The sequence below is a fragment of the Macaca thibetana genome, chromosome 14 (assembly GCF_024542745.1).
Source record: "Macaca thibetana thibetana isolate TM-01 chromosome 14, ASM2454274v1, whole genome shotgun sequence".
NCBI lineage: Eukaryota > Metazoa > Chordata > Mammalia > Primates > Cercopithecidae > Macaca > Macaca thibetana.
The window spans coordinates 54,919,544-54,942,336 of NC_065591.1; the positions used below are offsets into that span (position 1 = coordinate 54,919,544).

Consider the following 22,793-nt stretch of genomic DNA (forward strand, 5'->3'; position numbering starts at 1 on the left):
ACAGGGTACTTTTAAAACATTCTTCCCCCAGGCCCCACACCAAGATTCTGGAGTGGATCAATACTTTTTTAAAACTTCCCCCAGGTGATTCTAATGTGCAGCCAACATTGAGAACCATTACTTAAACCAAATCCATTGCAACAACACAACGTGGAAATCCTGGGGAACATATTGTAATGAAATTTCTGATTGTTTGAGCTTTCAATAGTACTGGCATCTCTTGAGAATTGTACCTGGAGCTGTGTCTCTTGGGACAGTGATGGGCTTGTGTGAATCTATCACAGGGAGCCTGGGACCTGCACTTGTAGGAGGCCCACTGGTGTTCAGTCACAGTCAGTAAACAGGACAGAGAAAAACTGATGGCTTCTCTCCAGAATGGAGCCTCAAGATGTAAACTCTCCTCTTTGCTTAAGGAAACTTAGCAGAGGCGAAGGAAAAGGAGCAAGCTGCATGTGCCGTAGAGGAAAGGAATGCTGAGGAAAGGAGGACAGGGAAGGCCCGAGGGGAAAGGGCCAAGGTCTGGGCTCAGATGAAGATTGGAAAGTGGGGGCATGGAGGAAAGAGGAGAAGCAGCAGCCCCCTCCCATCATCAGAAACCCAGCAGCTCTGGCTTCTACCTTGCATAGCACATCCTCAGTTCTCTGTCTTCTGTTTTTCATTCAGTCGGAATCACCCAATGGGAAAGGCAGCCTACCTGTCACTTCAGCACTGCCTGCACTTTTGGAAAAGTAAGTTTGTTGATTTTCCTCTTTGCTTCAGGGATCTCTCAGGAAAATTTCCCCATTTTACTTTCCTTCCTCCCATTTTCATCCCCAAAATGCAGGGGAAAGCAAATTAAGTTTTAAGGGAAATGAATGAGAGTCTGAGACCCACAAAGATTTCAGAATCCGCTTGCAAGATTCTTGAACCGGGAAGATGCCCTGACTGAGGCCAAGTGTACCCAATATGAGAGAGCCCAGAGAAGACTGGAGCCTTCTCTGCCAGTTGGGATTCTTTGGGCTACAGACGAAAGAAAGCCCCAACTCAATGGGACTTAGTAAGTCCAGAGGTAGAGCTGCTTCTGGTACGGCACAGCAGGGCTCTAGCTCAGCATGCCTACAACTTCCTTGCCTCTGGCCACGCTGTATGTTAACTTCATCATCAGGATTGTGGCAAACGGCTGGTAGTTCCTGGCATCCCCTCCAGACAAGACAATACCTAGAGGAAGAAAGGGCCTGTTTCTTGCCGCGTTCCTTTCTTAGGAATAAACCCAGAAACCTTTCACCAGTCTTCCCTATTATCTCATTGACAAATCTGGAAGGAGGTCCCTTTCTAAAAGAATCACTTTGGGAATGGGATTGTCATCATGGGATTTACACTATTCCCTGGGGTTGGTGAGAGGGTCAGCTTCCCAAAAAGCAAAATGACTCCATGAAGAAGAGTAAATTCCTAAACAGAATCATGTTGCTGTTGGGAACGAGGAAGGAAAATGCATATTGGATTGGCAGCCAGCAGTGTCTGTGATTTTCTAGGCATCTGTGCAATGTGCAGATCTTTTCATCCTCAGCCAGAGGAAGGGAGGCTGTTTCTATGCACTCAGAGGACTTCATAGCTTACTTTTCAAATTCTTTCATTTGCTTGCTGAAAAACATCTGGATCACACCTGCTGCCTCTCGGAATTTTCCCCTTGTGTCTTTTCTCACTTGGTAGAACATATACCTTATTCTTCCTTCTTTCTTGCCTCAAGACAGCTTTAGTCCTTCGTTTTTCTTTGCTGTCAGAAAAGTTTTGCTATCTGGCAGGAAAAGTGTATGTTGGGACCCTTTTCAATACAGACAGGCTCCCACCTCCAGACCCAGCCTGTTTCCTACATCTCTCATTATGTGCAGCCACCAGCTTATCACCCAGTGATTTGTCACCTGTTAGTCTTGAAGTTTGCCCAGCATTTCTTCTCTTTACCACCTCACCCCCATAAGCTCACAGGTCCTTCGTGTTATAGAGGGTCTCTTGGGGTCTCTCTCTCTGCCTTTTCTTGATCACTACAGGGAAATTGTCAAGAGGTGACACAACCACCACCATGTGGACCACGTGGAAGTGACCGAGTTTACAGAAACTTACCAAGTCCCTAGAGTCATAGGGCCTCATCCTCACCCTAGAGTCATAGAATCTCTCCAGAAATGGTCACCTGATGCTCTGACTGAGAAACCCACTAAAATTCTCCTTGCCAACCTTCCCTTTGGGTGCATGAATCCCTACTTCAGAGAACCCTCAACTCTAGCCCCATTCCCAGCTCTAGGCCTGCAGAGCCACTCAAGGCAGAAGATCTCTTCAACAGACTCTAATCATGACAGAGCAGGGCCTGAACTCTGTAGAACTTATGCCAATCCATTTGAGCACTTCTGTCCAAGGCAGTGGGGATCATGAAAACATGAATTATCCTTGGTAAGGGAAACTGAGATACAAAATTGGAGACAATAAGCAGCAGCCCCAAATTAGGAACGTCAATGGGTAATGGTCAATAGTGCCATCACCTTTCCAGGGGTTTATAGAACCTGAAGAGATAGGGACAGAGTGGGGATTAAGGCAAGTCAAGCACACTGGGGTTGACTCTCCAGTTGGGAATATACCCATGTAAGAATGGTTGCAAAGAGGGGAGGGCATCTTCAGATTAAGAGGGGTTCAGGATGAACAACAGCTTCCCCTTCTGGATTTCTCAAAGATGTTAAGTGATTTCCATTTAAAACTGGAAACATGGCCAGGCATGGTGGCTCACACCTGTAATCCCAGCACTTTGAGAGGCCAAGGCAGGTGGATCACAAGGTCAGGAGTTCAAGACCAGCCTGGCCAAGATGGTGAAACCCTGTCTCTACTAAAAATACAAATAAATAAATACATAAATAAATAAAAACTGGAAACATTTACTTGATTCCCAATGCAGTAACAATCAGACAATATATGAGTAAAAGTGAATTCTTATCTTCTGTCCTATACACAAATACTTAGTCAATTCTAGCTGCCCTAGCCATATTGCGAAAGAGAAATAATGTGTTATAGTTTAATATACATTGCTTCAGAGATTGTTGTATTCAGCTTTGTATTAAAATGATTTCACCTTTCCTAAGCATACAGTGACGAAGCAGGAAGGGTGCTGGCTAAGCAAAGGATAAGAAGGTCAAATACCCTGTGGCTAGTTGACAGGAAAATACTTGAGAGCTGATTACACTGCTCCGTGAGATTTCAGAGAATGCTGAGCCTTGTTCTTGGAGGTCATTTAGTAATGAACTGCTCTTCACTCAACAAGGGCCTAGAAATCTGTAGACTTAAACATATGGGTGGAGAGTGATATTTAAAATTAGTCTTGAAGAGAAAACAAAGCCCAAGAGCAGTTCTGCAAGTAGAAATAGCTATGTAATTGTAGTCTTTTGTTCTTTCATTCCTTTAACAATTAATCACCAAGGGCCAGGCACATAGTATGTACTCAGGGAGCTCACAGTCTAGCGGGAAAGACAGATGGGAAGCAGCCTATTCTAATACAACACGATGGGTGGGATCGTAAGGAAGTGTAGGTTGCTAAGGGAATGACGCAGCAGAAAATGAGCACCTAACCCGATTTTGGTGTAAGGTTGGGGGAAGGGGGGAAGTAGGGGGAAGAGGGAGTTTAGGAAATGATTCCCCTTGGCTGGGCAGTGGCTCACGCCTGTAATCCCAGCACTTTGGGAGGCCAAGGCAAGTGAATCACTTGAGCTCAAGAGTTTGAGACTAGCCTGGGCAATATAATGAAACCTCATCTCTACAAAAAATATAGAAATTAGCCAGGCATGGTGGCATGCACCTGTAGTCCCAGCTACTCAGGAGGCTGATGTGGGAGGATGGCTTGACCCCAGGAGGCAGAAGTTTCAGCGAACTGAGATTGCACCACTGCACTGCAGCCTGGAGCCTGAGTGACAGAACAAGACCCTGTCTCAAAAAAAAAAAAAAAAAAAAAAAAAAAAAAAAAACCCACAAAGTTTTCCTCTAGGAACTTACTTTTAAAGTAAAATCTAAAGGGTACATAATTAACTAGGTGACCAGGAGGTTAGCAACATTCCAGGCTTTGTCCATGTGACAAAGTATGGAGTATTCAAGGAATGATGATAATGATAAGGATGACAATGATAACCGATGACAATGGTAATTACTGCTGACTGTTTACTGCACTGTTGACAATGGCAATTACTGCTAACTATTTACTGCACCTCGTTTTATGCCAAGTGCTTTACTAATTGCTTTGTATTAAGAATCTCAGTTAATCCTCACAGTAATCCCATGAGGTAGGTATACTATTAATATCTTTGTTTTATAGATGAGGAAACTGAAGCTCAGAGAAATCGTCACTTGCCTGAGGTTACAAAGCTGGTAGATAGCAGAGCACATGCCCTTACCCTTTTAATAGACGGCCCAACTGGAAGGATAAAACAAAGTTCAGTGTGACCATAGAGAAGAAGATGAATTTAAGAGCTATTTTTGAAAGAGCCTGGTGACCAACTGGGCATGGAATGGAGAGTAGAGTTGGGTGAGAGACAGGGTATGCATGGAACCGTTCACAGAGGGATCAGCAAAACCAGGATGTAGATGATGCACAGCGTTAGTGTCAGAAAGGGATTATTATGTTAATGTATCACAGAGCAATTTTAACTGTCTAAAACTAGCCATGTTTCTATACTCTTGAAGCACCCAGGGTAAATTCCTGAAAGATTTCGTAGGACGCTAAATGTGTACAGTCAGCAACTCCCCTTTGCTGGTAGTATTTTGGAGTGAATTCCGCCCCCCTCTCCACCACCCCAATAAACTTGTGGAGGACCCCAGGTATCTAGGACTGAGTAACGGGGAGTAAGGAAGCTTGGGTTCCCTGGGCTGGGCTTGTCAGAGGGAACCATGTCAGTGGGGGTGACTTGGAAACATTGCTGAGCCCAAGAAGATATGCCCATCACAAAGGATAGTAGTCACTTTCAAATATTGTTTTCCACATGGGAAAAGTTGAATCTAATATACCTGCCTGCCCAAAAACATATTTTGACTAAATAGTTCTTCACATTACTGAGAGCTGAGCACAATGACAAACATTTTTGACCTGGTGCATGTGTGAGAACAATGAGCCTCATTTCCATGAATCATCTCAGAAAGAAAGCACATAGGATTTCAGGCAGGGAACAGATGCCAAGATCCATGAGCCTTTGGGCCAGAAATCCCTAGGGTAGGCACAGGCTGTGCTCAGCTCCAGTTTACAGCCATGATTACAGATTTCTTTAGCCCAACCCAAACACTGGGTTCTCAGGAAATAACCATTTACAGAGAGGACTTGTGCCTTTTACAACATTCCTAGGTGGGGACTGGATAAGTCATAGTGAAACCGATGCAACTTGACAGGCACTTAAAGGTATCCACTGTGTGCCAGGCACTATTGTGACCTAAACACCGTCCTCCTTCCTATGATTACAGTCATATGCAGGTATCTGAAACATCAATGCCCTCCCTGTGAGTCACGCTGTCATAGAGGTGTGGTTGCAGAATAAAGGGAGAGAGAGGGCCAGGTGCGGTGGCTCACACTTGTAACCCCAGCACTTTGGGAGGCCAAGGCAGGTGGATCACTTGAGGCCAGGAGTTCGAGACCAGCCTGGCCAACATGGTGAAACCCCATTTCTACTAAAAATACAAATATTAGCCAGGCGTGATGGTGCACTCCTGTAATCTCAGCCACTTGGGAGGCTGAGGCAGGAGAATCACTTGAACCTGCGAGATGGAGGTTGCAGTGAGCCAAGATCATGCCACTGTACTCCAGCCTGAGTGACAGAGCGAGACCCTGTCTCAAGAAAAAAAAAAAAAAAGGAGAGATCAACTTTAACCAGAGGGTGTGAGGGAGGGGAGAACACCCGCAAAGGTTTCACAGAGGAGAAGACATTTGAGCTTAGTCTTAAAGATGCTTAGGGAGAAACTTCCAGATAGTTAGATAAGATATTTAAAAAACTACAAGCTCAGTTCAGAGGTCAGGAGAGGACAGCAAACATTTTACATATTGTGTTTTCCCCACTTCCCACCCTACCCACAACTCCTCCCCATTCCCCCCTAACCCCCACACACACATTAAACAAAGGCCCTCCCAACCACTTACACTCTAGACAAGCAGCCTTGAAAAGAGGGACACCATAGAAGCCACAGTCCAGTCTGAGGGCAGGAAGGGCTTCACTCACCAGAGTGAAAGGAAGAGACTTCTATTGAAAGAAAGGCAGGGGTTCATGGGGGCTGGAAAGTCCATCTTGACACAAACGTAGACGACCAAGATGAGAGTCCCAGCACCAATAACGTGAATTTAGGCAAGTCACTTAGTCAACCTGAGCTCGGGTTTCTTATCTGTGAAATGGGATAATACCCCACCTAGGTGACAGATAGTGTAGTCAGAAGAATGGGTGCATATCAGACTGCACAGGGTAAAATTTGAGTTCTACCACACACTGGTTGTATGATCTTGGGCTGGTCCCAAGATCATATGACAGATATGAAATCACTTGAAATGCGATCCTCATGCCTCAGCCTAATTTTTCTGAGCCTTGGTTTCCTCATCTGTCAAACAGAGAACAGTAAAACCTTCTTGGGTCATTTGTGAGCCGTAAGTGAGATGTTAGACCACAGTCTGATACATATAAGTTAATTTTTAGCTCTTCTCATCATTGGAAAGATCAAGTGAGAGGATGTATATGAGAGCCCTATAGGGGAGCTGAAATGGACAGAAGATCTGCATGTAAAAGGGTCAAGGAAATGGGCTTCCTGGCCCTGGTAAGGAAAAGTTTTCTTCTCTAGAGATCAATGACCCAAGGACAATGAGAGCTTTGTTTACGGTCACTCTTCTGCAAAATTCTAAGGTGCATAGTGTGTGATGACATGCAATACATGTGCACCTGAGAAATTTCCTAAAGCCATTTTATGAAAATGTAATTTTAATTTTACCATACCTTAAATTGGTTCACATTTAGGGTTCCTCTGACTCTGACGTGTCTCAGTAATATATAACAAATTCTTCCTTGATGATATAAATAATTGCCTGGATTTTTTATGAGTCATATTTGGAGGTAGCTCAGATTGCTCCCAAAATGAACCAATACATTTCCTATATAACAATAATAATAGCAGATATAATAATTTGTTGAGTATGTAAATAAACATATTCCAGAAAGTTTATTTACAATTCTTCATTAATTCTTACACCCCCACCATCAGGTATGTATTACTATCCCCATTTTACAGTTGAAGAATCTGAAGTTCAGGAAGATTAAATAATTTACATGTCTTGGAGCTGGGATTTGAATCCAAGTTTGCCTCAGGCAAATTTTTTTCCTCTATACTACACTGTCCTCCTTCATGCATGCTTAACCTTAAGGAACCTCTAAGGCTGACAGCTGTGTATAAATCAAAAGTCTAATACCAGTATCTCATTTCATATATATATATATATATATTTCATGAAAGAATTACTTTCCCTGCCCTTGGCTGTAGCTGTGTTTTTCTCCTCTCGCTCTAGTGATTTGGATAAATAGGAAACTGCACATTAGGCCAAGGTCACATGGAAGGGAGTGGATAATGTAATTTGCAAAAAGAGAAATGTTATGAATAGCTGGTATTTTTAGAGCGTTATCTTTCTTGTTCACAATGGGTTGTGGTTTCCAGCCTGACTAAATGTAAATTTTAAAAGGTCTGAGGAAAACTAAGAGATGGGAAACTGATGCCAAGAATGAGGAGAAGATACAAGGCTCACTCATAAACCCTGTCTAAGAGGTCAGGGAGGGTGGCAGCTGTGATCTTTCAGAGTCCTGGCTAGAAAGCTCTGCTCACAGTGTTGCCTTGTTGGAGGACTCCTCCATGACGACGTTGCTCCCATTGGGAATCAGGACACGAAGGTGGGCTGCAGGATTTCTAGGGAAAGCATAGCCATCTGGATACTTCCTTTAAACTTGTGATCTCATACCCGCAATGATCTCCCAGCACCACCCAGACATCCTACCATGATGTTCTAGCATGTCTGTTTTTCTTCTTTCTCATATAACTCTTTTACACCTCTCCTCTCTCCACAGACCTTCCTAGACCCCTCTACCTCTCACTCTCAGCAGATGACCTTGCTGTCTACTTTATAGAGAATACCTAAGCTACACTCCCATAGGAGCCCTCTCACTTTCCTTCGCCAGATCTCCAGCCCAACAACTTCATCATCATCTTCCCTTTGTTACAAACAAGGAGAGATTCTCTACTTTTCCAAAGTCTGTCCCTGTTTCATTTTGCAAAGACTGAGTTCCTTTGGGCATCCCTTTCTCTCATCCTCTCTACTAGATCATTTCTACCTACCTTCAAATGTGCATCCTCCCTTGACCTACTTCAGCTGCACACTCCCTCCAACACACACTTCTACACTCCTCCCTACTCGAATTGCTGTGTCTGTAACTTCCCCTTTCCCACCTCCCCTTCTTTACTTTACATTCCAACCTGTGCTTGGCTCCCACCATTACATAGAGGCTCCTCTTGACCTCTGTATTATCAAATCTAATAGTCACCTTGTCTGTGTGCTTCAAACTCAGAAGTGTGTGGCACTGTTAACTCTTCTCGCCTTGATGTGCTCTTATCTCCTGGCTCCCAAGACTCCACCCGCTCCTGGGTTTCCTCCTACCTCTCAGGCTGCTAGTGCTCAGCCTCCTCTGAAGATGCCTTCTTTTCCACCTGAGCCAAGTGTGGCAAAGCCTCATGGCTTGGTCCTGGCTCCTCTTCTTGTCTTTCCTCATATTATCTCCCTAAGCAATCTTGTCCATCCCCATGGCTTTAAGTAACATTTATGTTCTGATGACATCAAATGAATATCTCCAGCCTAAAATTCTTCCCTGACTCACTTTGATGAATTCAACTGTATACTTGACATCTCCCTTTGGATACCTCACAGGCATTGCAAATATCTCTTGTCCAAAAGTTAACTCCTGCCACTCTGCCTCTATTTAAGTTCTCAAACAACTCAGCACCTTTTGTGTCTCAGAGTCTTTAAATAACCTGCATTATCTTCCTGGTATGATCTCTCCTCTGCTTTTTTACTGAGTTTTACTTTGTCATCCAGGCTGGAGTGCAGTGGTGTGATCTCAGCTCACTGCAGCCTCTGCCTCCTAGGTTCAAGTGATTCTCCTGCCTCAGCCTCCCGAGTAGCTGGAATTAAAGGCATGTGCCGCCACACCTGGCTAATTTTTGAATTTTTTGTAGAGTAGGGGTTTCACCACGTTGGCCAGGCTGGTCTCAAACTCCTGACCTCAGGTGATCCACCTGCCTCGGCCTCCCAAAGTGCTGGGATTACAAGCATGAGCCACCGCTCCCAGCCCTCTTGTCTGCTATTAATACATCTGACTTCTCATGCTTCAGGCCTGTACTTCAACTTCAGCACCTCAGAGAGGCCTTTTCTAACTATTCACTCTAAACACATTCTCTCCTTGTTATTTTCTGTCATTGTACAGTATTTCTTTCATAAAAGTTATAATTTGTAATTAATCACATATTTTTTCTTTCCTTTTTTGGGGTTTTTCCTTCTGCTAAGTTCCATGTTGGTAAAAACCATTTCTTTATTTTCTAATGTGCCCCCAGCACATTACAATGTGCCTGTGGCTTAGTCATGCTCAGTGGATATTTGAAAAAATGAGTGAGGGTCTTCCGGTGAAAGACAACAGGAATGGAATGACCTTAAACATGCTGGTCTGCCCCCATTTTCCTCATCTCAGTGCTGTAGAGCACCCATTACAGCACCTCCTGGAATAAGAATAAATGCCAGTTTGGGAGCATGAGGAGAAGGAGAGCTGGTGAGGTATTTAATGGGCTGGGGACTATTCATGGACTAGGACCTTTATAAAATCTTGTCTCAGGGTAGAAGGATTGAGAAAAAATCTGAGAGCTACTGAAAAAGCCTGAGTTTCCTCACTCCTCATCAGGAATCGGGCCAAAAACATGGTTTTGTTTTTAGGCCTCCACCTTTTTCTGAAATGATGCCCTGTACTTTTCTCTTCTCACTAGTGGAAAGACAAATGGGGACCCAGATTGTGAAGCCTGTGCTCCTGCGCTGGCCCTGAGCTGCCTGGAGGAGCTTAGTCAGGAGACCAAGGCCAGGATGCAGGAAGAAGCCTACAGCAAGGGGTGAGTCAGACCTCAGCCACCCGGAGGGCACCTGGCAGGTCTCAGAAGATGCCTTCCCACAGGTCCTTCCTGTTTCTTAGAGGCTTTAGGGAAGTAACCAGTGGCCACAGGACCTCCTTGCCACGGGAAGGAACTACATTGGAAATAGCAAGACTGTTCCACAGGAAGGACAGGAGGAAGCAGGGTCAGAGGGTGTGGTTAGACAATAACGAGACTGCCCTCTTTTTAGGCAGGGAGCCACCAGAATGCCACCGCTAAGAATAGTCTGGAAATCAGGGGCCCTGGGTGGGTTCCTCTTGGTGGTGCCTGAGGCTTCCTGACACGTGCTCAGAGCAGTCATGTTGCAGCCAGCAGTGTCCAGGAGCAGCTGCAGCTCTGCTTCCTAGAACTGCTTTGGTTACTCCTTCCTCCTATAAATGGAGTCTCTTCAACTTCCAACTGCCTCCTCCTCCATTTGAGCTTCAATAGCACCCATGGCCAATTGTCAGCACTGGAGAGACCAAGTCCTGAGCAGGGCCCAAGCCTCAAGGTAGAGAATGACCTCCAACCATGTATGGTGCCCTAAGCGTCTCCTGTCTCCATAGCTCATGAGAAAGACGTAGCTTCCCACTGACACAGAACCCATGGACTTCAGTGGTAGGTTTGCCCAGCCAAACTGCTAGTGTTAGACACTCAGCGTAGGACAAGTGAACAGAGTATGTTTGGGGTAATATTGATCCTGGGGGAGAAAAACCACAAAGGTTTCTCTTGGAAAGTCTGCCTTTTTCACCCACCACTGTCCTCTATCCTTGGAATGCATAGGCATGAACTCCTTCATTGGTTTTGTAAACATTTACTGAGTACCTCTCTAGGTTAAGCCATGCGCCTGGCACTTCCAAAAAACATTCCAACACCGTGCGAAATGAGTGTCACCCTTCCTCTTTTACAGATGAGAGGCTGAAGCTCCACGGTCACGTGGAGAACAAATACAATCTCAGCCCTACAGAATGTTTTGTGGGTTAAGAACCCAGTCAGGAGACCCTGTGCCACATTTTTTCCCTGTCAGTTTTATCACACTTTCACGTAAACAGGAAGGATGACTGAGGAGTGAGGGGAAATGGTACTGGCACGAGCTGCCTTGGGATTCAGTGGAGCTTCCCAGCTTTTTCCTGTTTTGTGGAACCACAGGAAGCGCATAATTATTGGAGGTGCTGCTCAAGTCCCCTCCCCTAGGAACTCAGGAGAGGATGCATTGCACCTGGCCTTTCCAGACTCAACTGTTCCTTTTTGCCCCCCAGATTCCAAGAAGGTCTAAAGAAGACCAAAGAACTTCAAGACCTGAAGGAGGAGGAGGAAGAACAGAAGAGTGAGAGTCCTGAGGAACCTGAAGAGGTAGAAGAAACTGAGGAAGAGGAAAAGGGCCCAAGAAGCAGGTAGGAAGCCTGTGTTTGGAGTCCTTGCCATTGCTGAAATGGGTTACAATTCGTCTAATTTGGAATTGCCAGTCCAGGGCAGCAGTGAATCTCGGGCCCCAGTGAGTAGCCAAAGAAACCAAGAGGGCACGCATGTTGGGAAGGAAGTAGAGGAAATCCCAAAGAGCCAAGATAGCTAGCAATGAGAAGTTTGCAAGAGCTTGAGAGGTCAGGGGCAGTCATGGGAAGGGAGAAGGGCCCTAAGTGGAGTCCCTCCCAGCCCAGCCATGGTTAGCTCATTTCCCAGACGAAATTATGGGTAGCCATCCGCATGAAAAGGCCCAAGACCAAGAGAGTTGACTTGAAGGCCTGGAGTGTGTTTCTTACAAGAACAGGGACAGGGAGGACACATGGAATAGAGGGCAAACTCAGCTCAGTGGCAAAGGTGAGTCTCCAGCAGGTGCCTACCATGCTGACCAATCAAGCTTGGTCACCCAGACAGTGTTTTCACTTTAGTTTGGAAATACTTGGGGTTTTCTTTTAAAATACTTTCTATTTCAAAGGTACGTTCCCCTAAGTTGGGGGAGGAGAATATAACATGTAGATAAAGAGAATATAGACCTGTATCTTGTCCCACTTGTGGTTCCTGCCTGGCCTTTAGGATGCAGAATCATAGAAATGACCTCATTTAGTTCCAGGGCACTCCATGCAATAAAGTATTATGGGAATGAGGTCTCGCCCCACCTGGCCTGAATTATCCCGCAGAAGTACATGCTTAGGGATAGGATAAACTAGCACCCATAGAAGAGGTACACTCTACCCCATAGATACAATAACCATGCCAACATTCTGGATTTTCAGGACAGCCCAATTTCATTTATTCAGCTGTGTTGTCTCTATTAGTGTATTTAAACCACAAGTCTTGAATCTTGATTTTTTAAAATGTAGTAATAGCCACCTTGGAAAAACTTTACCAAAATATTTGCTTTTAGACCCCTGGGCTATCTTGGGGTCCAGGGCAGCTCCAGACAAAATATCTAACCAGCTGCTGAAATATTATCTAATCCGGGTATATATCTGTGCCTCATTGCTGGAAAACTCTGGAAACCACATGCATGCAACAAATAGGTAATGAAGTGAAGATTAGAAGCAAAATGGATAGGCACACAGGAGCTACCAACAGAGCCCAGTTGGTGGAGGATTCAACTAAAGTGAGAGGTCTCCACCCATGCTAATCAACCCCATTGTTCAAGGGAAGAGCCACTAGGAGAACTGGAGAAACGCTTCTCCACTGAAAACAAATCACACACTGCCTTCCCAGTGAAAGAACCTCCAGGTTTAACAATTAAAGTGCAATCCCTACTCCAAGCAACCAGATCCTGTTCTCCTTAGGCCTCACCTCCCTCCTGAGGGTTCTCTGCTCGTATTTCTCAGGCCACCACATTGCCCTCCTCCCCTTTAATGCGGTCAACCAAAGCCCTGGACAAAAAGCTCTTCCTCTGGCACCCGTGAATACAGCAGAAACCAACTGGAACCTCTAACACTTCCAAACACTGAGAAAGAACAAAAGAGAAATAAACAGAGAGAGAGAGAGAGAGAGTACATGGAATATAAACAGTCTGGTTTGCAAAGCAAGGGGATCAATGTCTTATCTAGCTAGTTCAATCTCAGGCAATTGTTGGCTCCCTCCCATTTCATGAAACCCCCGGGGAAGTAAGGCTTAGGTTGGTTCCTTTCTGTCCAGCTCCTGGTCATCAGTGCGTGGCAATGGTGCCTGTAACATTTATCATGCACCTGCTCTCAAACATGATTTCTCCCCTGAAATGTTGGTACCTCACTCACAAGCAAGGTTTGAGGTTATTAAAAGTTCCATGTCCTACTTAGTGCATTTTTAAAACACTGGGTTCAGCCCAGCTGCTGATCACTTAAGAGATTCAACATCACACATTAAAGTCTTTTTGTCTGAGTCACATATCTGTTATATATAACAATTTATATTACAAATATTGCTCTCCTGAGGATCAGTTTAAATAAACTTTGGGTGAACCCCAATATCTTAACCATATTAAAAAAGAGAGCACAGCCTTCTGACATTGAACAAGTGAGACTCATAAGGGGACAAAATAAAACTTTTGTCTTTTCTCCCAACAGCTGTTCAAACCAGCTCTGTGGGGTTAAGAGGACATTCTGGTTCCTTTACTTTTCCAATAACTCTCAAGAAACAGAAGTTTACTTATAACAGCCAAAAATTGACTTCTAAAGAAATTCTATTTCTAATCTATTTCTAACCTCTCTTATAGGCCAGGCATGGGGTGACCAGCTAAGGTCACACAGCCAGATCTTGGTCTCTTCCTTTGGAGCCACAATTAAGAGTGGGATTAGAGTAGGGAGAGGCCACTCCGGCAGCTTGTTTTGGAGGATAGAAATACAGCCCCAAAGTCTCCATTTTAGCATCCAACTCTGTCTAAATAGAATCTAGAGAATCTACAAAGGGCTGAGAGAAAAAAAGCTTCCACTTCTAAACCCTCCCTTCCCAACAGTTGTGAAAATAGTTAATGATTTTCAAATCAGCAAATGTGCTCACTTTCGTGCTTCCCTTAATTGTGACTGAAATGATCTGATGGGGTTCCCGCATGGAAGAGAAACCTGTCAATGTTCCCTGTGGCCTTAGCATCCCAGGCAGGCACTCTGAGCATCTGGTCCCTTTCTAAGGATGGCATTTATTGGGTCTTTCAATCCATTGCAAGTCATGCATTTTCTGCTAGCTCTGAATTTGAGCTCTCTGCTTCTCAGCCAATGGCTTGGTCATTGCAGTGTGTGTGTGAGCCTCAGGATCTTCAGAAAGCACATTCGTCTCTTTCCCCACCTCCTTGGTTTAGGAATCCTCAGTATTCTCATTTTTCATATTATTTTTTAAAATTGAATTAGAGGTTAAAAACAGCAGGAAATCCTAGCTTAATGAAGGGGCTCAGGGCTTCTTCAGAGAGCTCTAGAATGGACTTGTCAAAGCAGGCCATCTGCCTGTTGTCTTTTCACCACACCACAGAGAGAGAGAGAGAGGACAAAATGAAAGATAGTTGGGAAGGAATCAAGAGGGGAAAGGGGCAAAAATGGAGAGGAAGAGACACATGAAAGGGAAGGAGAAAGAAGTGTGGAGAGAGTGAAGAAAGAAAAGGAGGAAGAGGGAGAAATTAGAGAATAAATATTAATGAGGTCGAGATAACATCATGAACAAACCACCCAGACATTGCAAGAGGCTTCTAATCTTCTGCCTGCTCTTGAATGTTTTGAAGGGAACTCTTGAGGTTGATCTAGTCCCTTGTCATTTATCACTAGATATCAAGCTTCTTAGAGTTTAGCACAGTCCTTCCACTCTGGACACAGTTAGATGTGGAACTGAGAACAATGAATTATGCATCTGAGGCAAGGGACAGGTTAGAGCTTGGAACTCACCATTAATGCAGCTAGGTGCTAAAAAGATACATGGCCAGCCAAACCTCTACTCCCAGGCTTGGGAGAGTGCAGATATCAGGAATCGCCCCATGAATAGATGAGGGCATGTATGGATGGATGATCAAACAAGTAGGTAGAATGATCTAGACAAGTAGCTCTCAACATCAAGGCTGTGGACTGGTGGAATCAAAATCACCTGGGAAAATGTAGCCAATGATTCCTAGACCATAACTTTGGATATCCTCGTTCAGTATGCTTGGAGTATTTTGAACAATTACTGCCAACCTAATCTAGGCACAGCTGAGTTTGAGAACTATTGCTCAAGACAGCATAGAAGCTATCCGCAGAGAGAACTATGGGTCTGTGTATCATATGTGTGCCCCGTATACTAAAGCCTCTGCCTGTTTTTTTCATTGACAGCAAATTTGAAGAATTGGTCCATTTCTTACAAGTCATGTATCCCAAACTGTGTCAGCACTGGCAAGTGATCTGGATGATGGCTGCAGTGATGCTGGTCTTGACTGTTGTGCTGGGGCTCTACAATTCCTATAACTCTTGTGCAGAGCAGGCTGATGGGCCCCTTGGAAGATCCACTTGCTCTGCAGCCCAGAGGGACTCCTGGTGGAGCTCAGGACTCCAGCATGAGCAGCCTACAGAGCAGTAGGAAACCTCACACCTAGCCAGTGCCCTGCTGTGAGACACTCAGACTACCACCCTTTCCCCAAGTATAACGTCAGGCCCAGGTGTGGACGCACTGCCGCCTATCCCATCCCATCCCATCCCATCCCATCCCATCCCATCCCATCCCATCCCATCCCATCCCATCAGGTCATGAGGAAGGTTTCTTTTAACATTTGGCACTTCTGTGGGAGCTATTCATACACAGTGACTTGATATTCTTTGAGGATCAACAAAACTGCCCTGGGAAAGCATCCAGTGGATAAAGAAGTCACCTTCACCAAGGAGCTCTATTGGAAGGGAAGGTCTCCTGCCCCTAGCTCAGGTGGCTGGGGAGAACTAAAACACCTTCACTGGTGGTTGGGGGTAGGGAGCGGGGCATAGGGGAGGAGGAGGTAGCGGGCAGTAAAAAACTTACTCTCTTTTTTCCTCTCTGTAATCAGTTATCAGGAAGAATTTGCTTAATGATTAATACCCTAAGGATCAGACCTGGAATTTGGAGTTGCAAAGTGACTGTCTTCCCATTTCCCATCTCATTTTCAATAACTTCAGCCTCCCATTCTCTCCTTTGGAATGAGAGTTTCTTTTTACAGAAGTAGGAAAGGCTCTCAGAAAAAAAAGTACAGGCTGAATTTAGCTCAGTGCTTGAAATGGGAAGATATGAATTATTATATATATGCATCTGTCCACACACACTGTTGTGTACACACATACAACATGCATGTGCACAGAGCCAAAAACCCTTCAAAAGTGTGCTCTGGGTATGTACCTCTGGATAAATAAGATGCATGCCAAGCCAACCCACAGATTTTCACTAGTGTGGGGCAGTTACCAGGCACCTGTTCAATAAGCTGTCCACATGGATTGAAGATGTTTTAAAAACACTGAAAACTCATGGCTTCAATGGCAGACTCACTAGTCTCCATTTCAAACGCTGACTCTGAGCTGCTGTACAGCACAATCTATTCCCTATTCTCTCTTTGAAAACAGTTAACCCACCTCACAGGTGAATGAGGAGAGAAGATGTGCTTTCTTCTTCAGTCTCTTACTCTGTGTGTGACTACATGCAAGGGTAAACTTGCACCTCAGTGCTTCAGTTCAAATAGGATTTCCAACCCAAGTATAATTGGGGATGTTTCAGAGCATCCCCAGTTGTTTAGCACAGAATGGAAAGAGCACATCCCCTCTTCAACTTCTCTCCCCACTTTTACAGCCACTGCCTTCATCAGTTTTGTAGGGGTGTTGATTTCCATGTGGGTTTTATTGTCATTGTTTTGCGGTTTTGTTTTGTTATTGATATTGTTTGCTTTCATTGCTAAAACTCATATATGACTTACTATGAACCAAGCACTGTTCTTAGTATTATATAGGCATGAATTCATTTAAGTCCTAAAGAAAAAGAAAAAAAATATGAAGTGGATACTACCCTTCCCATTTTCAAATAAGGAAACTGAAGCACAAAAAGAACAAGTAACTTGACAAGGACACTCAACTAGTAAATCATGGGGCTGGAGCTCAACCCCAGGGTAGGCTGGCTCCAGAGCTGTGCTCTCCTTGACTCTTCTGATAGTCTCCTAGCTGGAAGCCTCACATTCCAGTCTTACTCCCCAAAGTGGCCCATCAGCTACTCCATCTCTGGCTCCCAAACTAAACAGTTTCTCTCATAGCACTGGACCTCCACTCACTAGTTTTTCTCCAGCTGTTCTTCTCTTTTCTTCAGGTTACTCTTCTCGACCAAGTGCAAAAATTATCCCCTCCATACCAACTTTGATGACCTTCCTTCCATACTCCTTACCAGACACAATGTAATAGGTCACACTCTCCTCTGTGTTTTCTGGCACTTTTTAAACATTATTATTATTGACCTTTACCTATAGTATATCACAGCCTATTTATTTATGTTTCCCCTAGCATTTTTCCTCAAAGACAAGAACCATGTCTTACCCATCTCTCGGGTGAGTGCCTAGCATGGTGGCTGATGCTTGGGAGCGTTGTTCGAATGTTGGTCGGTAAATATTGTTCAAAAGAACAAACAAACATTCAAGGTGGTGGAGAGCAGCCTGGGGACAGCTGACATGCTGCATGCTTCCCAGTACCACCACCATCACCACCATCACAATGCAAAAAGCAACATCTCTCTTAACTTCAGCTTATTCTGTTTCTCAGTCTACTCTGTGAGAGAGCAGGAATGAGACCAGACTAGCAACATCGTTTCCAAGCTCAAGGACTGGGCTCAATGCAGTCACTCCTTCAGAGAGACCCCCATCCCAAGGATGCCCCACTTTAAAACAGGATGTTTACCGAAGGGGGCATCCTTTACAGTAGCTAGAAAATGACTGAGGCCCAAGCCAGGGTTGATCAAGGATGTGCCATTAAGGTAAAGAGCTACAGAGCAGGGCAGAGGGACTTTGGAGGCACAAGTGGATGATTTTCCTGGCCTCTTCCAGGGGGTCTGGATACAACTGAAGGAGCTTTAGCTACATGAGGCCCTCAGAGCCAAAGACAGGATGCAAATGGAGTTCCAGAGAGTGGCCATGGAAGCAGGACTCCGGGTGGGGAATGTTCAATCTCTGCCTCTCTTATTGTTCACTTGGTCACAATTTTCCCACCTTTGTTTCTGGATGAGTAACGGCCAGGAAGGCAGATGTGGAAGCTCCTGCACCTCCAGCTGCCCCACAGAAAGGCCTGCAAGAGTACTTCCAGGCACAGGCCCTCTCCCACCCTATTCCATTTGTAAGAAGGGAGGTCAAGGAAAAGGACATCTCCAAAAGGGAGCATAAGAGTAGCCATATGTGCAAGGGCACGACTGAAAAAGTACTCATGGGTCTATCTTTTCTGGAAAGCAAAGACCAGCCTGAAGCAGTGGGAGCTGCTGCCCAAGCAGTAGTGAACTGGAGAGAAACAGGCCCTGGATTTTCAATGAGGATGTGGATCTGAAAGAAGAGTCGCCCCAAATGCCTCTGAAGTCTGACATCTCTGCTTAGCCCTAGGAGTCTGTTCCCTGTCTTCAGTTGCAGAGTAATGTGTTTGTGTCATTGTTGATGTCACCTCCTAAAAAGACCTTCACTTTCTGGCTGCCACAAAGCCATATGTGTTGCTCCCCATATACAGCCTGACAGAGTAAATGGAGAGGGAGTGCTGGATTCGTGTATCACTGGCTGTCAGTTCCTCATGTTGTTAAGCCTCACACAGGTGTGCTAGCATTGAACTGTAGAGTGTCACATACCTGAGTTTGAAAATAAAAGCACATTTCCAAACCTCTGGCAGCAGCCAAATGCCTCCTCATTTTATGGAGCTGAGTTACAGTCTTACCCCAACCAAGAATTAGATGCCTTTGGATATATTAGTGCATCCCAGAACCAAGTCAGAGGTCCCCAACCCTTGGTCGTTGTACTATGGGCTACCTCACAGGGGCTGAATCAGTTCCTACTCCTCTTCCCTTCCCCATTCCTGATCCCAGTTTCCTGTATCTTCCTGGTCTATGATTTTTTTAATTAACACATTTTGCTGTGATTGAGTTTGCTGAGTTTTTAACCAACCTGATTTCCACAGCTGAACTGTTTTTTGGTCTTTCTTACAGTTAGCTGCAGGGGAATGTGGACTTTCCAAATCTAGTTCCCTAAAAATAAACTCTCCCGCCCAATACTTCACACCTTTTTTTACTCCCTTCTTTGCCTACCAAAGCCAGAGGATTCAGATGAGAACACTGAGACCCAAGAACATGGCAGAACCACTAGATGGAAGCTGGATCTTTGAATGAGCACTCCCAATTTTGAACTGTGACATGAATAAGAGATAAGATTTTTATGTATTAAGCCACAGAGATTCCAGAATGTTTATAATAGTTAGCCTACCCTACTAATGCATACATTTGAACCAGAAATTGGGTACTTTAATAGCAAAATTCCAAAATATGAGATTCTAGCTTACCAGCTATGTGGCGAGAAACAAGAAAACTGCTAGAAAGATGGTAAGATGGTAAAGTCTTACCTGTGATTACTTGGAAAGCATCTCATGGTTAGCCTATTGCTTTATAAGTGGTGGAAAGGATCAGTGTTGGAGTATGGAAACTCGGCTGCCTTTAGCAAGGTATTATAGGAGAAATAATTGGCTATGTGGGAGCAGAAATGAAAAAGAATATAGAGTATTCAGAAATGTGAAAGATTGAAGGGTGAGAAAATCTGACAACTTCTAAATCCCAGACAGACTAAAAAGAGCTTGGAGTGGGAGCCAATAAAATGTCTCAGTCGAACAGATCAACTCAGCCTTACGGCAAAGGCTAGATTAAGGATGTGGCCCTTTGTGAGTTCAAATGAACTTAGTGTATTCACCACTAAACTTGAGGGGTATGGTGCTGAGAAACAAGAAATACTTCTGGGAATTATGACTGGGAAAGGATTTGGGGTATGATTATTGGCACATGGAAGCAGAAATCTAACTTTGTGAGGAAATTTACAAAGAAACACAAGTCAGGACTAAAATCCTCTTTGATCGTTCAAGTGAGGAAACAGCTTTTGGGAGGAAAGAAAATATACCAAAGAGATACCTGCACCCTTATGTTTATTGCAGCACTATTCACAATCGCCAAGATGTGGTATTAACATGTGTCCAGTAACAGATGAGTAGATAAAGAAAACATGGTGTACATACACGACGGAATAGTATTCAGCCGTAAAAAATAAAATCCTGACATTCACAGCAACAGAGATGGAAATGGAGGCCATTATGTGAAGTAAAATAAGCCATGAACAGAAAGTTAACACCACATGTTCTAATTCATGGAAGCTAAAAAAGCTAAAAAAAAAAAGACCTCATGGAAGTAAAAAACAGAATGGAGGATACTAGTGGCTGGAAAGGGAAGAGAAAAGGAAAAGACAGATTTGCTAAAGGACATAAAATTAGGAGGAACAAGTTGTAGTGTTTTATGACACTATAGGGTGACTGTAGATAATGATAACATTTTCAAATAGCTGGAAGAGAAGATATTGCACACCCCGAACACAAAGGATAAATGTTTGAGATGATGAATATGCTAATTAGCCTAATCTGATCACTACATCTTGTTTGTATGGAAACATCAAAATGTACATGTGTATAATTATGTATTGATTAAAAATAAAATTTTAACAAAAATTAAGAAGACTTTTGGGATCTTAGCTTATGCCAGCAGGAAGCAGACTGCAAAGGCTGTGCTATTCCCAAGGAGGGCATACTCCCTAATATCCACTTCAAATGTGGACAAGGAAGATTATATACAAATTAATCTCCCAGAGGGATGCAAAGGGCTGAGGAAAACAGTGGATGTGGGAGTTTCTCTCAGAAAGCAGATCAGAATCAAATCAAGGTTAAGTGACTGTGGAAGGCGGAATTTCTAGAATAGCCCTCCAAAAATGTCCCACCCCAATCCCTGGAGCCTTTGAATAGGAGCTGTCACTCTTGTTGTGTTACATTAGATGGTACAGTTGACCTTCAGATAGGGAGGTTATCCAGGTGGGCCGATGAGTCCTTAAAAGCAGAGAGCTCTGCTTGAGCCCAGGAGGTAGATGCTGCAGTGAGCCACGATGGCGCCACTGCACTCCAGCCAACAGAGCAAGACCCTGTCTCTTAAAAGAGCAGAGAGCTTTCTCTGGCTAACTGTAGAAGTGAAAGAGAGACTAGAAGTATGAGAAGGACTCAGTGCGTCATTGGTGCTTTGAAAATAGAAGGGCTGTGGGAGAAGAGAATGGTCCCCGGCTGACACCCTGCAAGGAAACAGGGACCTCATTCCCACAACCTCAAAGAAATGAATTCTGCCAACAACCTGAATGCGCTTGGAGGTGGATTCTTCCCCAGAGCCTCTGAGTAAGAGCCCAGCCCAGCCAGCACCTTAATGTCAGTTTCTTGAGACCCAAAGCAGAGGACCCAATTGAACCCACTCAGACCTCTGATATATAGAAGCTGTGAAATGATAAATGAGTACTGTTTAAGCCACTAAGTCTATCGTAATTTGTTGGACAGCAATAGAAAGCTGGCACAGCGGCCTTTCTCAGGCCTCTTCGTTGGTATTCCAGAAATTCTATGGCTGGTGATCGCTGTGGCTCTCATTCTCCTCCTTGACACAAAGCCTTGCCTTCCATGATTCATTCTTCCCCTTCCTGTCTTCCTTCGTTCTTATTGTAATAAGTGAACAAATGCTAGAAAGCTAGCTCTCTTTCGGGCATGGTGTTAGGTTTTAAGAATAATCACGAAGAGGCCAGGACTCTGACTGTCTTCCTCCCTGGTACTGTGATGATAGACTCATGCATGTCTCTGGGAAACTGGAGCTTGTGCTCACCCAGGTCATGAGGTCTGTATTGGAGATGTGTAAGGGCTGTTTCCCTGGTCTCTTAGAAGTTCCCTGCATTTGTTTAGAGCAGATTCTTTTTTCTTTTGATTGATATTTTTCACAAAAATATCTAACTTTATGACCAGTACCACTTATATAAAAAAGAATTCATTATCCATATACTTTTCCTATAAAAAACATTCATTTTGGAAAAATCTCATAAACCTTTGCCCAAGACATTGCTTACAAGCCGGAACTCCATAATTACCATGAAGCACAAACCACTGAAAATCCAGCTAGAAAAACATAGAGTACACTCTGCTAGTACACAGCACAGATAAACCTCGTGTTCATCGAACAAGAAAGGTGGAGTCTCACTTGAATTCTGGCCTACCAGAATATTAAAGGAGTTATTAAGAGAAAGTTATTTTATAAAGCACCCCTGCGGTGATTACTATTGTAAAGTTAAAAATCCTTGGGGAAAGTGTAAAACGTTTAATTTTGTAAATTGCCCTCCTAGTTGTGTTATGTAAATGTGAATGTTTATATGTGCCTGGTTTCTTTGAAAAAGGAATCACCTGTAGTGGTGTAGAGATTTCAAATGTGTAAAAGGAGACTCAAAGGAAGGCAGAAGGTTCTAGACTCAGTATTTCAATGGACATTTACTTTCATGAGCTTCAGCATCATACCCTGCAGATCACAAGGCTGAACGGCTGGGTGGAAAAATCACTAATTGTGGGAGGAAAAGAGGCACGACCTATGCTCAGTCTCCTTTAGGGACAGAGATGTTTCTAGGAGTACATAAA

General features: G+C 44.1%; 1 protein-coding gene across 9 annotated transcripts in view; it reads left to right on the forward strand.

Moving 5' to 3' along the window:
* Positions 1 to 18,944, forward strand: part of IRAG1 (inositol 1,4,5-triphosphate receptor associated 1) — a 125,596-nt gene extending 106,652 nt beyond the window's left edge. For 8 of the 9 annotated variants that reach the window (XM_050757402.1, XM_050757396.1, XM_050757400.1 and 5 more), the window contains 4 exons: positions 664 to 728; positions 10,042 to 10,161; positions 11,439 to 11,573; positions 15,426 to 18,944. In XM_050757402.1, coding sequence (XP_050613359.1) covers positions 664 to 728; positions 10,042 to 10,161; positions 11,439 to 11,573; positions 15,426 to 15,669 — 564 coding nt within the window. In that variant the 3' untranslated portion in view covers positions 15,670 to 18,944. The remainder of the gene's footprint in view (positions 1 to 663; positions 729 to 10,041; positions 10,162 to 11,438; positions 11,574 to 15,425) is intronic. The other variant, XM_050757399.1, reaches the window with a different exon arrangement.
* Positions 18,945 to 22,793: the final 3,849 nt, after the last annotated feature.